This window comes from Panthera onca, chromosome C2 (genome assembly GCF_046562875.1).
Source record: "Panthera onca isolate mPanOnc1 chromosome C2, mPanOnc1 haplotype 2, whole genome shotgun sequence".
Taxonomy (NCBI): domain Eukaryota; kingdom Metazoa; phylum Chordata; class Mammalia; order Carnivora; family Felidae; genus Panthera; species Panthera onca.
This window is the reverse complement of record NC_138347.1, coordinates 146,702,335-146,714,993: the sequence shown is the minus strand read 5'-3', so window position 1 is coordinate 146,714,993 and position 12,659 is coordinate 146,702,335. Positions and strand designations below refer to the sequence as shown.

General features: G+C 43.0%; 1 protein-coding gene across 1 annotated transcript in view; it reads left to right on the top strand.

The window, feature by feature from the left end:
* GADL1 (glutamate decarboxylase like 1) overlaps positions 1-12,659 on the top strand; it is a 168,255-nt gene that overhangs the window by 46,704 nt on the left and 108,892 nt on the right. Inside the window, exons 7-9 of the mRNA XM_060638452.3 lie at positions 4,317-4,396; positions 4,519-4,573; positions 9,609-9,725. Of these exons, the coding sequence (XP_060494435.1) occupies positions 4,317-4,396; positions 4,519-4,573; positions 9,609-9,725 (252 nt within the window). The remainder of the gene's footprint in view (positions 1-4,316; positions 4,397-4,518; positions 4,574-9,608; positions 9,726-12,659) is intronic.

The following is a 12,659-nucleotide window of genomic DNA, read 5'->3' as shown; positions in this document are numbered from 1 at the left end:
GGAAGAGTTTAGCTTCTGTTCCTTCTGTGATAATCCAAGGTCTCTTGTCAACCACACGAGGCGGGCAAAATCTATGAGTTCTCTGTTATTTCCGGCTGGGCTTTCCCGTATCTGTTATTTTCTTTTGAGAGCATGAGTTATTAGGGTAGGAGAACCCCCATGTTTTCCTCCGTGTCTGTCTAACCTTTGTTCTGATTGGTTCAGTGCAAAGTGGGCAGCAAGTGTGGGAAGTGTCTGGAAGGAATCATCTAATCTGAGATTCTTAACTCAGCCACCTGAGGCCCTTCCCAAAACCTTCTTGCGGTGAAGCCAGTGAAGAATGTTTGCGAATATAGTCATCTGGGGAAAATACTTGGTTCTTTGGGATTATTATGGAGTAGAGTTCCCCTCTCTGGGTTCCAAACTTCGGTATTTCCGTTGAAGGAAGCCAGCATATGGGAAATGCAAAGTCCATTCTGCGTTTGAATGGCCACTTCCACGCCTGTGAAAGCAGATTCATAGAGCCCCTGCTATCAGCTCAGGGCTTTTACTCTTGCCTTCTTGATTCTTTGGTTTTACTAGAGGTCTTTTCTGGAATAATTGTTCTGGAAAAGGGGAAGGAATTCTACTGTGGAAGCCTAGAATAGAGATCATACCTGCAAGAGGTCAGTGACACAGGTGTAGCTAGCAGATTGGGAGTGAAAAGGTAGTGAGACCTCATGCAGCTGGGAAACCAGAACGAGTATGTTTTTAAAAATCTCTGGTGGAGCTATCTATGCAAAAAGAGGTAAAATATATGCCCTGGCTGAAATATATGCCAGCAGAAGATGGAACCAGAAACCCAAGAACTAGAGCCACGTCTTAGTTTACTCCGGCTGCTGTAACAAAATATCATAGACCAGGTGGCTTAAACAACAGACATTTATTGCTCACAGTTCTGGAGGCTGGGAAGTCCAAGATCAAAGTGGTGGTAGATTTAGTATCTGGTGAGAGCCTGCTTCCTGGTTTGGGGACCACCGTGCGCTCATGTGGCCTTTCTTCAGCTTATGCTTGTGGACAGAGGGAGATGTCTCTGTCTTCTCTTCCTATGAGAGTCTCACGCTTGTGATTTTATCCAAACCTCATCCCATCACAGTGGGGGGTTAGGGATTAAACACATGAATTTTGAGGGGACACAAACACTCAGCTCACAACAACGTGAATTCTAAAGGAAAACTCCATAGCTTTGAACACACCATAGCTCCAAATGTATATTTTCATTCCATCCATCCAGACCCTACCTTGCGGCTCATTCCTTTCCCTGCTTCTGCCAGAGAGCCTGAAGTCATAGTATTGCATTATTTTAATTCATGTTTTGGTGATCACCTTCAAAGCAATCCATTAGTTAAAAAAAAAACAAGAATTAAAGAAGGCTGTGTTTCCTCAATGGTCTTAAACCCTGTGTTATAGTCTTTTTGCTATATCTCTCTTGCTTACTTTTAGGTGTTGGCCCTTGGCCCGGTGATTATTTGATTATTTGTGAGTATAAGCAATATTAGGTGGTCTTCTTTTTCCAGTTTTTACGAGGCCTTCGGGGTGACCACTCCATCTCTGTCTTGCACCATCGGATGTAGATTATAGGCACGCTCCACTGAAGGTGTTTTTGCATACTGGAGCTTTTGACCGCAATCCGATTGTTGATGTGGACCTAGAACATCATAACAGAGACACCTGCACTGTCAGTGTATCCACAGCCGCCTCTGCAGGCTGAACAGGAACCAAAGAGAGGGGACACTTGGAGAAAAGTAACAAAAGTCATAATCTATGGCTTGATTAGCAGTGAGATATGAATTCCCCTGAAGTTACAGAAATCATAGGTTTGGAATTCAAGTCATCGTGGGAATCAGCATCAAGCAGCGATCGTTGTCTGCTACTAAAAAGTGAGGGGAGGAAAGAAACTCTCCCCTCCCAGCCCAGCCAGCCGTTGGCCTAGCTCCTCTCTGGCAGGATGGAGACTGGGGTGGGGTGAGAGAGGCCAGGTGCACTTCTCAGGGTCGTGCCTCCTCACCACCTCATTCACTGCCCTCTCCGTGGCCCTTCTCTCTAGGCAAGTGTGACCTGAGTTTGAATGTTATTTCAGGTGTTCTCCACAGGCGAGCAGGTGCTTCCTACGATGTCAGGCTGGGTTCCGACCCTGCTTTAGGAATTGAGCCAGCTGTGTGCTCTTGGAGAAGTCCTTGTACAACATCCCTCTCCCTCATTCCCCAACACATGACCTGCACAGACCCCACCGCCTGGAGCTCATTTGAGCATCGGATTCGTCAGCACCAGGAGGGAGTCCAATTGTCCAGAACACCATCTATGGGAGGGGAAAGCGGTGCTTCACCAAGAAGCCCAAGGTCACAGAAAAAATCCTTTCTGGAATCAGAAAGGAAAACGTCAGTGCAATCCTGTCTTTCATGTAGACACTTGCTGTTTTATCTTGATAGAAATAAAAGCCCACTGAGATTTTTGTGTCTTCTGTAGGACGAATGAAACCTGAGGGCAGATTGGGTCTTAGAATGGCTGACTGACTTCTTTTGCCGGAGACGGGAGCAGCCACCATTTGTTTCTAAATGCAGCTGTTACTTCCGAACTCCAACCTTCTAGGTTTTTCCTTTCCTTGAAACTACTAAGCACGTCTAAAGCATTGCCTTCCTTTTTTTTCCCCCCTTCCAGGGCTCTTTGCTTCCTCTGATGCTTTCAGATGTTTAGACTTCAGTTTCGCAGACATTTTTTTTCAATCTGTCCCTATCCATCTGAGAATGACATTGGACTATACTTTGCCCTGAAGCACCTAAAGATAGCTCCACTGAAGCTATTCTCGCTCTGATTACCGGTTTTTTACTCAGCAGATCCATTACTTTGGGACATTTTGCTATTTCTTAGGCCAAAGCAATGGGATTTTCCTTATTGGCAGATGTCCGTGGGCTAGGCTACACTTTATTATTACGAGATCAATAATTGTTTGGTTGCCAGAGCCCAAGTCTCTGGTGAGAAATAATTCACCTTGCCTGTGTGTCACCTTAGCTGTGGTGGGCTGATGTAGCAAGTAGAGAATTAATTACATTTTCATATACATTATTACTCCTCAATATGCATATGTTCTTGTAACAATTTGAAATGAATGCATCCTACAGGCACTTGGCTGTGTCCTATTTGATACTTGGAAATTAATTATTTAGGCTGGTTTCATTTTTCCTGATGGTGTTACTTCTGCATTTATTTTTACAGAGTTAAAAAAAAAGAGCTTCCAATAAAACTCTCTTGACAAAGGAAGAAAAAAATTACCACATTTGAGGGAATATATCAAGTTAAGTGTGAAGGCATGACTACTCTTTTAATGTATTCATACCTACAAATTAAATTACTAAGGGTTTTTGGTACAATAATGTCCTTTTGCACCTTCATTTTTTCTGGCATGAAACAGAATTAATTGACCACCTGTCCACACTAATGTATAAAGAGTGACATCTCCAATGTTTGAATGCTAATTATTTTATAGGCTTTATGTAGTAGGAAAAAAAGTCCCAACAATCTAAAGCAAATACTACCATTTCCAGTAGGAAATAGGTCAGACCTAATTTTAGAGCCACATTTGAGCCTCATTCACACCAGGGCTGCAGAAAGTAGTGTGTCCATAAATTACTATTACTTTCGTTATTGTGGTTTTAGCCGCGTTCCTGATTGCCTTATTTTGATCTTAGGTTTGATACTGAGCCAGATTCGTCAAGGGTCTGATCTGCAGTTTATAAGCCATTGTTTGCTTTTGAGAACAATTAAATTCTGCTGTGGTTTGTGACTGTAGTTATGGAAGCAGAGTCTTGCTCCCTCCTTGGAGGGTTTTGAGTCAGCAGTGGACTAGATTCTGTTTCCATTAATGTTGAGTCTTATTATAGCGTCAAGAGAAACTTCTCTCGATGTTATGGAAAAACAACAGCCTCCAGTGACCAAGTTTGTCCCATATGTCAGGTTCTGTGTTAAGCCCTTTACATGTATTTATTTCTATGAAAAACAAATGAATTCGCATTGACACACCCACTTTAAATTAGCAAACTGAGGCTTGGAGAGTGTACATTATTTTCTCAAGATTCCATAGCTGTAATTGGAATTAAATCCTAGTTTCTCTGATCCCAACCAAAGTCGATGTTTTCAACCACTGTATTAAGGAGCTCATTTAAGTGACTACTTTCTTTTTTCTTTTATGGAATCATGTTCCAAGGATTGGGCTCAGCCATATGACTTGAGATAATAGGCAATAGTTTTTTCATGCTGTGTGTTCATGTTTTCCTTTTTCTCCCTTGTCCCTTTTAATTTAGTGTCATTACTCTATGAAGAAAGCAGCCTCCTTTCTTGGGATTGGTACAGAGAATGTTTGCTTTGTGGAAACAGATGGAAGGTAATGGGGACAGGATCCGGAAGCCTGGTGGGCGGAGGGGGAATTCATACTTTTTAAAAAAGCAGTACCGATGTCTGTTCACTACTAAACATAACTGAACGTCTCAAATCTGTGTCTCTTAGAGGTAAAATGATACCTGAGGAACTGGAGAAGCAAATCTGGCAAGCCAGAAAAGAGGTGAGAGGGGAGAAAAAGAGGGAAGGAGAACGTAGGCATGTGTCTGGATACAAAGGAGAGAATTGCAGCAGCCAGACCCGTTTCTGTGTGTGGGAGAGAGAAGAGAGCTGGTTCTGGTTAGCACTAAAATAGGGAAACTCATTTACAGATGTTCTATTTCCAGGTGCTTGGCTGTCCATGTTCTGTGCAGTTTCTCAGATGTTCTCATTCCCAGGTGGCTGGAGCCTACTAAAACACTGACATCACCATATTCTGGATTCTTGCCTCGAATTAGCCTTCAAAGAAGAGCCCAGCCTCTCCAGCAGGACCCCTGTAGCCACTCTCCTACCTAACTACTGCCTGAGAATTCTATAGGCCAGACCAGGTGTCTCTGGGTTGCAGTCAGAATGATTCTGATTTCTTGAGCAATCTGCCCTCCCAGGTTGCTTCCACGCAAAGCCCATGGCATACTCATCACCTTATTTTGGGTATGGGCCTAGTATTTCAGCTCTGGCAGAATGTCCTCCCTTCCTTAGCTGCCAGAATATATTAAAGCTGACATACCCATTGCTGGGAAGGCAAGGCCTGGCCCCCTCACCTGCCATATTCCAGCTAAGGCTGGCCCTGACACCTGCTTTTTGGGGGCGTGGTTGTCTTGGTGGCCGCCATCTTGCTTCTTGGACCCAAAGCCTGCTGGGTTAGGTGCACCTGCTTCATTGCTTCCCTCCCATCCCACCACATCTCTCGCCGCTCTTGGAGCTTCAGACTATTCCCCTGTGTTTCCAGTACATAGTGATGGCATCAGGTTTGCAACTGTTGTAGCTGCTGAAAACCAGAAAGGCCAGCCTTGAGCTGGGATAGAAGGATCTCCTTATACGAGTTCACACTCTAAGAAGGATAGGCTCTTTATTTTACTTTTTTTTTTTTGTACAAATCTTTATTTGTACTTTTTATTTTAATACTTTTCTGTTATTTTACTCTTCACATTTTTAATTTTTCCTAAAAACCACCTTATCACCAGAACATGCTTGCTCATTGCATTTGGGTTGAAATTCTGTACTTAAAAATTCTGCCTTTACTACAGGTGTACTGGCTTTAGTTGTGTGTCCTTAGATCTATATTTATCTTTTTTTTTAACATTTTGATGACAAGTGGGCTTGATAGCTGTCTGGTGAGACAGATTATCAGATTTCATTCACTCTCAGGTAAAATTCTATATGACAACCTGCTTGTTCTGCTGTGAACCACAGATATTGTGTTCTAATTTTATCCTTTTTCCCCCTAGTTTTATCTTTTTCTACATACTCCTATCAAAGAGAACTTTGTTTATGTCGTTAATGCTTTTCTGGGGGCGGGGGGGGGGCGCGGAAAATCGATTGTGCTTTCCGTATGGTTCATAGAATTCCTTCCTTCCTCCTTCCCCACTCTCTTTTCACTCTTTCTTTCTTTCTTGAATTTTAAACTTTTTATTATGGAAAATTTCAAATATATAAAACCTAATATAATGAGCCTCTCTATACCCATCATGCAACTTTGAAATTGTTAGCTTCTGCTCTGTTCTGTCTACACCCCACCCCCTTCCACTACCACTAGATTAGTTTGAAGCCAGTCTCACACATCGTATCATTTGATCTATAAATAGTTCAGTATATCTGTAAAAGGTATATACTCTCTCTTTATTAAAAAAGAACACACACATACCATTACAAGAAATAATTCCTTAATATCATCAAATTTTTACTCTATATTAAAATTTCTCCTATTGCATTTTTTAAATAGTTGGCATGTTTGAATAAGGATTCAAGGTCCATATGTTGCATTTGGTTGATTCATCACACAAATCTTTTCTTTTTTTTTTTTTAATTTTTTTTTAATGTTTATTTATTTTTGAGACAGAGACAGAGCATGAACGGGGGAGGGGCAGAGAGAGAGGGAGACACAGAATCGGAAGCAGGCTCCAGGCTCCAAGCCATCAGCCCAGAGCCCGACGCGGGGCTCGAACTCACGGACCGCGAGATCGTGACCTGAGCTGAAGTCGGACGCCCAACCGACTGAGCCACCCAGGCGCCCCCACACAAATCTTTTCTAATCTGTAGCTTACCCCGCCTCCTTTTTTCTCTCCCTGCAATTGATCTGTTGAAGAAACCAAGTTTTTTATCCTGTAGAGTTTTCCACATTGTGGTTTTTGTCGATCACATCAAGAATTTGAGAATCTAAGTGTTCCCTTCCCTATACAATCCATCTGTTCTCTATATTCCCTGTAACTTGACAGTGAGATTTTGAGAGTCAGTGAGACTTAGGTTGGAATTTTTACCAGGAAGGCTTCTTCACAGGTGGCGTTTTGTCCTTCAGTCAGGACACATCCCCTGTCTCTTTTTGTGCTGCCATTGATCCGTGGGCTCTGGTATTATTGGTCCATCAGTTACAGACGTCTGCTTCGGCTTCTCACCCCATGAATTCTGCTGCCATGGATGATCTCTGTCCACACCCGTTATTTCCTTAGGTGATGTTCTAATTCATTCCCTTGTTCCTCCTTCATTTAATGGCAGGCTTACTACCATAAAGAAAACCTTCCCTCACTCCTGTTTGGTTTCCCAAGAGGAACCGTTGGCACAGTGAGGGCAGGATAAATGTTTTATTCTTTCTCCTTATTTACCAGTTTTCATATTAATGAGTTAGTTGCCTAGCATCCGTTAAAGATAGCCAAAGCGACTTTTCTTCTTTAATATCATGAAGGATGCATGCTCTAGCATATTTGATGGGTTTTATTCTGCTTCAGTCATTAGTACTTTCATTGTTCAAATTTTTGTTTGTTTCGACAATGAAAGTACGTGAAAATTGACATATCCTGAAGTTGAGAACTTGAAAAGACGAGTTTTGAAAAAGTGAAAATCGCTTTAGGGACATTTAAAAGTAGGGCGATGGGGTGAGAGTGGGTATGTTTCCTCAGTTTTCTTTCAAGTTAGTTAAAACTTGAGTCTAGATTCACCGAGGACAAACCTTGTGTCTGTTCTGAGATAATACCTGGCGATTAGCTTCGTTTTCCAGTAGCTTCAGACCTTGCTCTTCTGTTTCAAGCTTTTAACTCGTGTTGCTACAGATGTGGGGCCAGTGCATCAGTTTTTTTTCTGCTGGGATTCAGTTCCCCAGCCCACCACAATCCATTAAAAATCTGTTGAGCAGTGACCTTTATTTGACGCCATTACAAAGATGCCGAAAACCACAGAAGCATCAGAAGTTCTTATGAAAAGATCAAACTCGTATAACCACTGGATATTCGAAGGTGCTTTTGTGTACGAGTGTTTTCAGTGACAAACTTTTGTAGGGAATACACCTCATCAGCAGCACGCAATCAATCCTGTTCCCACTGAATTTTCTCACTGATAGCATGAGATATGAGAAAGGGAAAAAAAATGGAAGGTTAAATCCAGATTGCAAAAGTTTAATTTCTGGGCCTGGTATTTATAGCTAGGTTGTTAAAAAGGTGTGGAAAACTCATTAATAGGCTATAATAGCCTGCAAAGGTATTTTTTCACAACTGTTCAGGGTGTCATAGGGTTTATAAGGAACAGTCCAAACATGAAAGGCACCTTAAGTGCTTTTAGGAAATTACTTTTTCTCTTAATGATTGATGTAAATCTGGTCTCATTTTATTTAGGTCACCGACATGATAAAGACGTAATCTGTTGGTAGTTGATCGCAGGGAAGAATTCCTAAAGCCTATGGTTCCCCAGGGTCTCTATCCCCTACTGGCCCTGCTCTAACAGGTTTGGATGGACTGGATTCCGTGTGTCACCAGTGTCTCCCCAGATGGCCAATGGAGTCACTGTGTACCATCACTTTGTTTCCCGTGCATCTCAATTTAAAGAGGTGGACCAAGTGTCTTTGCTCTGCTTCTCTTTCCACTGAGAAGTAACGTCCTTCTGTCGAAGGTCAGCTAAATGGGAATGAGTCAGGTTCAACCGGAACACCACCTGACATTAAATGGGACGTAAGAACAACTGAACTTCAAGATAAAACAGAGAAAACTAGGACTCCGTCCTAAAGGGAGGTAAAATGACTTTTATAGGCAGTAAACGTTCTTGTCACTTGTTCCCCAGGAGCTCTAGAATCTTCGGATTCTCCCTGCTTCCTCCACCCCTACTTCTGTGTGCAAATTTTCCCTCCCAAGTCACTTCCACAGTGAGCAGAGCCTCTTTGCTGACATACGGGGATGGATCTATGAGGTCAACAACCTCATGTGCTTCCCTCTATCTGGCTGCTCTGAAGTTCCTTATGGGGCCAGGGCATCTGGCTTGCTTGGCTACAGTTGCCATTCATCTCTGCGTGTGTTCCCACAGTCTCCCTCCCCCACCCCATTTCCCTCTGGCACCTGTTCGCTCTACAAGATGTAGCCACGGGCTGTATGAAGAGGCATAATCGCGGTAGGAGTGATGCAGGTTCTCTTTTCTAGCACTTTCTAATGGATTTCTCTGTGGGGCACCCATCTTGGCAAGTGTCGCCCAGTGAGGTTACTTTATCCCCTCGGATACCACTTTGTACCTGAGCACACACTCTTTGTTTTGTAGCTCTGCTTACTTTGCAAAGTGACAGGCAGACGGGCCTCCACGGTTTGCCCCTGGAGCTGCTTGTTTTCCAGTCGTCCTCCTGGTTATTTTGTAGAGGCGCAACCACGCGGGCACCCAGGCCCCAGTGACATGCCCCCAAAAGGAGTTAGCGATCGCATAGAACGCCAGCCTGCCACTGGGCAGAGCATCCTCACTTTCCGTGTGGGAAATCTGAGAGCGTAGAATACTACGGAAAGAAAATGAGAATAAAAAGGGTTACGATGAGTATCAAGTTGGGACCAAGGACTCTTGCTGTCACAGCATTGTCCCAGTTTCCCTGACCTCTCTGAGATGAGATTGCGGAGGAGTTGAAAAGCACTCTGCAGGAGTGGTCACCTCCGACGGAAGCCCGTAGATCTCTGGATGTATAACCGTTCTGTTTACCAACCTGCTACAGGACGAACATAGTGGTGATGGTGACAGTTCTTGTCTGTGGGTCCTCCTCACAGGGAGCAGCTCCGTTTCTCGTCTGTGCCACCTCTGGTACCACCGTGCTGGGAGCCTTTGATCCTCTGGATGAAATAGCGGACATCTGTGAGAGGCACGGCCTCTGGCTTCATGTGGATGTAAGTGCATTTGTCTGTACCCATTGGTTCGACTTCCTCGTCTGTTCGCCGCTGCGGTGGGATGTCTTTCATGTTCTCAGAAACTAGACGTGAGGTCCCAGCTACTTTCATTTGTGTATTTCTTTCTTTAAAAAAAATTTTTTTAACGTTTATTTATTTTTGAGAGAGAGAGAGAGAGAGACAGAGTGTGAGCGGGGGAGCGGGGGGAGCAGAGAGAGAGAGAGAGAGGGAGACACAGAATCCGAAGCAGGCTCCAGGCTCTGAGCTGTCAGCACAGAGCTCGACGAGGGGCTCGAACTCATGAACCGCGAGATCCTGACCTGAGCCGAAGTCGGACGCTTAACCGACTGAGCTCCCCAGGAGCCCCAAGTGTATATTTCTAATTAGGGGAAATATATATGTCATTTTCCATAAGGTAATAAAGAAGAAGATACCAAGACTTGGTGTAAATTTTGGTTTTGCTTTCCAGATTCTATTTTATTTCCTCTTCTCCCGTGAACCATTTCCTCTGGTCCCTTCAATCTAGTACTGTCATGATGCGGGTGTGGTATGAGGGGCACAGTGAACTACAGAATCAAGAGACTTTGACTTTGGGTTCTAACTGGTCTCTTCTTCATTGTGACCTCACCCATTTGGGCTTTGGTTTCATTTATAAAGAGGGAGATAGCTGATGTGGTCTGTGAGGTATCTTCTAGCTCTAAAATGACATGATTCCAATCAGCCGGAAAATGCAAAAAGCTGCATTACATAATTGCCTGCTATAATTACAGCAGGTTTTGTCTGGATCCCTCGTAGATAATTATTTGAGAGGGACTGAGATAACTTGCATTCTTCATAATTTTCTAACTTAAAGAATGGACTTTTTTTTTTTCCTAATTAATTTTGTAAGTCCTGGGGCTCTTCCTAATACATTTTCCCTTAATTAAAGGTAACTCTTCAAATTCTACTGATCCAGGGTTAATAATTTGAATTCGGCCGGTTCTGAATGCTTGTCGAGCTTTTGGTTTTCCTTTTCTTTTTATAAAACGAGGAGTTAATTAGTTTGATTCAACCTAATAGAAGGGATGGTTGAACATACTGATGACACCATAGGGAACTTTCTTCTGGCAAGTGAGTGATTCATATCCTCCTTAGCAGAAAAATAAAGCACGCTATTTTTGACTTTCTGAACGGAAGGTAACTAAGCATTTGGGGGATATACCTACACACAATTTTATAGTTTGTATGATTTTATGCTTTCAAAGTACAGTGCCTGGGTTACAGAGAGAATTTTTCAGCAGCTCAAGGCTTTCATTAAGCATATGCTAATATTTGGTAAAAGCAGCAGTGATGTAAATCTCGCTAGAGTCACCGGCCCTATTAGTATGCCGATGGCAAGGCTTCAGGTAGATTATTTGTGACTTTAAATGGGATTGTTGCATTTGTACTTGTTCACATTTCAGCTTTTATCTTATCGATTTTTATAGACTTAGGAGCATAATAATACATTCCGTCCTAAAAGATAATATGAAGTGAGTACTCTGTGACTGTGGAAATACGGGGAAAAAAATCAAGTATATCAGCAGTTATACTTAAAAATTCCATTCTCATAAAAGAAACATCAAATATGGATTATGTAGTTTAGGGAAAGCAGAGCAGGTACAGCAGTTTCTAAATTGGGAGTGAGATTAAAGACTTAAGAGAGGCTCAGAGAGAATTGTGATTTATAAGTATGAATGAAAACCTCCCTAGATTTTCAAAAAACAAAAAAAGAAAAAAAAGAAGGTTGACTTTTTTTTTTTAATTTTTTTTTAGCGTTTATTTATTTTTGAGACAGAGAGACAGAGCATGAACAGGGGAGGGGCAGAGAGAGAGGGAGACACAGAATCTGAAACAGGCTCCAGGCTCTGAGTTGTCAGCACAGAGCCCGATGCGGGGCTCGAACTCACAGACTGTGAGATCACGACCTGAGCCGAAGTCGGACGCTTAACCGACTGAGCCACCCAGGCACCGCGAAGGTTGACATTTTTTAAGGAAACACTCTTATAAGAGTCTTTAAGCCACACAAATTGTTTGATTTGCACCTACTAGACATCTAGCGGTATTAGACAAGTTGGACTACGGTTTATCTGACCTGTTAACGAGATTAGCTCCCACACTGAGACAGTGGTCACTCATGCTTTAATATCCCAGGCTGGGAGTACCCTGGGTGGTCAGTGGGTTAAGCGTCCCACTCTTGGTTTCAGCTCAGGCTGTGATCTTGCGGGTCATGAGTTTGAGTCCTGCACCGGGCTCTGTGCTGACAGTGCAGAGCCTGCTTGGGATTCTCTCTTTCCCTCTCTCTCTGCCCCTTCCCCACTATCACTGTTTTTCTCTCTCTCTCTCTCAAAATAAATAAATAAACTTTAAAAATATTGCAGGCTGGATGTAATGGAATACTACATTATATCGTTATAATAATCATATTGAATCTGTTGATAAAATTTTATAAGGGGGGGGCGGTGCCTGGTTAGCTCAGTCTGTTAAGCATCTGACTCTTGATTTCAACTAAGGTCGTGATCTCATGGTTTGTAGGATTGAGCCCCGCATCGAGCTCTGCACTGACAGCACGGTGCCTGCTTGGGATTCTCTCTCTTTCTGCCCCTCTCCCTCTCTCTCTCTCTCTCTTTCAAAATAAATAAGGTTTTAAAAAAACTTAAAAAGAATTGTAAAGAATTTTTGCATTTTTTAAATGTTTATTTTTGAGAGTGGGGGGAGGGGCAGAGAGAGAGAGGGGGACAGAATCCGAAGCAGGCTCCAGGCTCTGAGCTGTCAGCACAGAGCCTGACACGGGGCTTGAACTCACAAATGGTGAGATCATGACCTGAGCAGAGGTCAGATGCCCAACCGACTGAGCCACCCAGGTGCCCCTAAAACAATTTTTTTTTTAAATAAAGGAGCATGTAGCTGATCTCG